At 46.0% G+C, this 4,411-nt stretch overlaps 1 protein-coding gene across 1 annotated transcript; it reads right to left on the bottom strand.

The window, feature by feature from the left end:
* Positions 1-458: 458 nt before the first annotated feature.
* Positions 459-3,330, bottom strand: LOC120835735 (PAK4-inhibitor inka1). The gene is made up of 3 exons (XM_040204910.2): positions 3,060-3,330; positions 2,912-2,945; positions 459-1,499 (listed from the first exon to the last, which is right to left on the bottom strand). The coding sequence occupies exons 2-3, from the start codon at positions 2,927-2,929 to the stop codon at positions 561-563; spliced, it is 957 nt and encodes a 318-aa protein (XP_040060844.2). The 5' UTR covers positions 2,930-2,945; positions 3,060-3,330; the 3' UTR covers positions 459-560.
* Positions 3,331-4,411: the final 1,081 nt, after the last annotated feature.

Genomic DNA, 4,411 nt, shown 5'->3' with positions numbered 1-4,411 from the left:
CTTTTTGTTGAGTAAGAAGAGAAGCATTTTTTTGGGGAGAACATTGAGTCCCTTGGTATCTAACGAAAGCGCTCCAAGATATGATCTAAAATGGTTTTAAAAATCTGGACTGCCCTTATTAGTCCTGGAAGTACTGCGAGTCTGCTCCTCGGTTACATAGCGTTTTCTAATTTGTATTTTTAATTGTGAACCACTCAACCATCAACATTTGCGAACCTTGAGGCACTTCTCATAAAGACGAATTAAGCTACACTCCATTGCTTTACCGCGAGTAAAAGCTCGCTTTAATCTGGCTATCCGGAGTCACTGCCCGACTGCTATAGGCTCTACTGAAAACAATGGCAGTTTCATTTCAATAAAATAAAAAACGTGTTGCGTGTCTTCCAGGAATTCAAAATGATATCAACAAAACAAATTTCCTCATGCAAGACATAAATAATAATAAAAAAAAGGTTGAGTTTAAGTTATGAGAAACATCTTTATTTCCATTAGTCACAGCATAAAATAGGTGAAAAAACAAAGTGACTTTGAGGATTGTCCAGTCTCTACGTGGCTTTCTGTCACACATGGCCAATGATGTCTTGGCAGATTATGGGCTGTCGGCTGCGGGACTTCAGGAGGGCAGCAAAGTGGTAAAAATCATTGTCAATCTCATTGATGCCGGAGTAAGACTGGTGGAAAAAGGGGACTTTTGGCGTCGACGCCACCACTGGACAGGACAGACGTTTTGGGGCATTTGCAGTTCTGTTAATGTGATCAGGGTCTGTAGATCTCATCTTCACCTTGTCCTCCACACTCCTGGAAAACCCAGCCAGTTTCCTCCTCATGTTGACGAAGAAACCTCCCTGTCTACTCCTTGAACTTTGTTTCAGCTCTTTGGGCTCGGGACAATCTGGCAAGTCCATCCAGTTCTGTATGAGGTCTGCAAAGCTGTTGTCACCCAGCACCAGAGGTTGGCGGTTGCGTCCTCTGGTCAACAGAGAGTTGGTCCAGTCCTCCGGGTCGCCGACCTCAAACGACGTCCACCTCTCCAGGCAGGCGTCGGACGTGGATTTGGGTCGAATGCGTCCACTCGGTGCTCTGTTGGTGCGCAGGCAGGCCGAAGATGACACCCGCACATTGCGCGTCCTCCTGAGAACCACCCCTTCGTCCTGCCACGACGCCTCGGAGTAACCCGAGTCAAACTCAAAACTTTTCTGACTGCTGGGGGACTCCAGCCGGCGGCTCACGCTGTCCTCATCCTCCTCGAGGTGACTCGCCAGGCAGCACGCCGAGTCGTAAGTGCTGGCCGTGCTGGCATCGGACATCCGCAGGCGAGCGCGATGCTCTCGCTGCAGTGCTCGCTGCTGACAGGCACGTGCCAACGCAGAGTGGTGCGCTACAGCTGGCAGCTGGGTGCTGAGGGGGCGTCTGGCAGCTGGGCAGGCTTTACGCAGATGTTTCAGGTCTTGCAGTGACCTCATCATGTACTGCATCTGCTCCCGTAAGCAGTCGCAGAGCTGAGGAGAAAAGGGAGCGAGAGAGAGAGAGAGTCAGACACAAGTTGTCGGTATATCACACGATGTGGCACATCAGTGGGTCGAGGACGGACCGTTTCTAAGCTTTTCTGGTGGACGCAGCTAATAACGAGAGTTGAGTAAACGCAGAGCTGGCGGGCACGCTCGGGCCTGTCGGTTTCAACCCATGAAAGACTCTGGTTTTGAACGTCAAAGGCCTGCCGACTTGCTGAAAACACGTCAACTATAGACCGATTTCAACACAAAGCAAATTGATCTGTCAGTTAATTCACTGGACCACACCAGCGGCATTAGTGAACGCCCTATTTTCATTGACTCAGGCGTGATTCAACTGAAAACCCAGACAGATATTATTTCAGGGAGAGCTGTACTAATGTCCAACTGTTTCTCTACGACTGCAGCATCAAAGTAAGAACATGTGTAGTATCTCGAGCGGTAGCCGGGGACTTGTGGATCCATATTAAGGTTCAGGGGTCCTGCCTCTTTAAGGGTGCAGCGGGTTTGCCTTTGAAATTCACCAGTGACACAGTGAGGAATATAATACTGCTGTTTCCTTTCTGACTCACTGTACTGATTGGGCAGAATCAGCCAGTGAGCGGCGGTGGCTCACTCTCAGACTCAAACGGGCCATAAGAGATCATGTGACAGTGGGAGATTAAGGGGAGACGTGAAGCAGCAGAAGGATGAGGTCCTGCGTTCTTTGTAAATGCTGCTTTGTCTGGACGATTCTGATCTCTCAACACTGCATGGATGTAAAGGCTCATGTCGTATTGTATAAAGTTGTTTGATTCATTTGATCTGATTTCAGAACGGCAATGTAACCAAACGTGACAAAGTGATATGTGTTCGCACAAACGGAGTTCATAAAAAGCACAGAGGTCACATTCAAAACAAGCCAACGTAACAAATGAGCTCTCTGCTCTGAGTCTACACAATCCATTTAGGACTATTTGACCCTGCAGCAAGACCTCCTGCCCCCATCTGCTCTTCATCATAACTCTGTGAGAAGTTGCAAGAACTTGAGAAAGAACCCAAAAGTACCTTAAGGTATTACACAGGCATGAATCTATCATGCAGGTACATATGAAAAACTCGACATTTTATCATCTAAAGAAGTTGAACTGGTCATGACAAGCAGTTAAATGCCTCCACATGCTGCAGATTTAACTGTTTGTAGCCACAAAGTCACACTAAGGAGGCATCCGAGCATCACTGGCCGATCAGCAGTGCTGCTGCATTGTGTTCGCCAGATGTCGGCACACTCTGAACTGGTCGTTTATTCATTTATAATTCGAATCCATGTGCGCAAATATTAGTGTCCGCTGTCGGAAATAAAAGCGCCTCACTTCTTTTGCTTAGAAAAAATTGCAGAAAAAAAGAAAAAGCTAACTCACCATCTCCTCTCCTCTCATCTGTAAACCTCGGATCCTGCAAGAAAAATAGAAAACCCCCATTTTAGAACAAGACAACACTTACACAATCAGTGTGATAAGGAATGAGAATAGCGTGGAAAAAGTAGACAAAACAAAGGCGCGCACTCACGTTGTAATGTTGCGGGTTGCGTCCACGGAGGAAAAGGTCCCGGGATCGTTCTGAGGACGCTGAAGAGTCACCGGACGGGATCCTTCGGAAAGCGGCAGATGTGCGCCGAGAGAAACGTGCAACTCCGCTCGGCTCCCTTTTTACAGCCACTCGCAGCCTCTCGCGTCCGAACGAGCCAATCAGAAGGCAGGAATCCAGCGCGAGGCATTTACGAGCCCACCTCTGCCCGCGCGCACACACGACTGCAAGGGAAAGGCACCACTTCTTAATTAAACCAGCAGTGGGTGGACAGTGTCTTCTTGGCCCCTCCGCCCGCAATACTTGATACATTTAGGTGATTAGACAAGTTTTGTTACTTTTGTTACTACTAAATCTCTGACTTCCAATCTGCTTCAATGCGTCTTTCTCTGTGTTTGAATATCACAATGAAGGAGAATCTCTGTGGTCCCTTTTAGTCCGTTGTGTCCTGAAGCTGAAATGTTTGTAACTGTGTGTCTCTGTCCATTATTTCATTTATTGCACAATGATCAATATTTATTGTAGATGTACCAATTACTCAATGTATTAATGATTTGCTCTGCATAATTACAGAACATATTAAAGACAACTTGCAGATAAAAATACATCTTTCCAACAATCTAAATACATTGGATTTACCAGATTAATAATCAACCATAAAAGCATGCCCATGATGCTTGAACCTGTGAATTTAGGCTTCTTCATCAATTGCCCTATTTTACAATCAATAGATAGTTTCAGTTCAATTATTCTGCATTTGTGTGTAGAGTTAAAACTTGTAAAAATGCAGGAAAGACATTTTCTAATATCACTATTCTTGTTTTTGTAGGGTTGTTTTAAAGTCACATTTTAAAAATGTCCAAACCATTGCACTACTTTTTTTGGCTCCTTATAATTCAGTAGCCTCTCCCACTGGGGGCTGATTGCTACTCATTGAATCAGAGCGTAACTAAAATACTCATATGTAAATGTGATCATCTGCCCTGTAATTGGGCATTGAGCTGTAACCCTGACAGTCGTTCAGCACTCAACCTTTGCATTCACAGTATTCAGATGACCTGTTGGCTGCTAATGCATATCTGATGGGCTGGCAGGAATGCATCTGTTCGTTCCTTTTGGGGGTGAATCCAGATCTGATGCTCCGCTGTTTACGTGCAGATTTGTCTCCACAGCAAGTCCAACATTAACATACAGGTACTTATGGCATGCCCAAACCTGCGGGGCCCCCTGGACCCAACACAGGCACTCTGTTCTCATTGGGCTTTTTCAGCATTTTATTAGTGTCTAATCCGGATAGATATGTTCACCTACAGCTTCAAAATACGCTGCACAGA

The sequence above is a fragment of the Gasterosteus aculeatus genome, chromosome 17 (assembly GCF_964276395.1).
Source record: "Gasterosteus aculeatus chromosome 17, fGasAcu3.hap1.1, whole genome shotgun sequence".
In the NCBI taxonomy this organism is placed as follows: Eukaryota; Metazoa; Chordata; class Actinopteri; order Perciformes; family Gasterosteidae; genus Gasterosteus; species Gasterosteus aculeatus.
The sequence above is the reverse complement of the archived record's forward strand: the minus strand, read 5'-3'. Positions and strand labels throughout refer to the sequence as shown.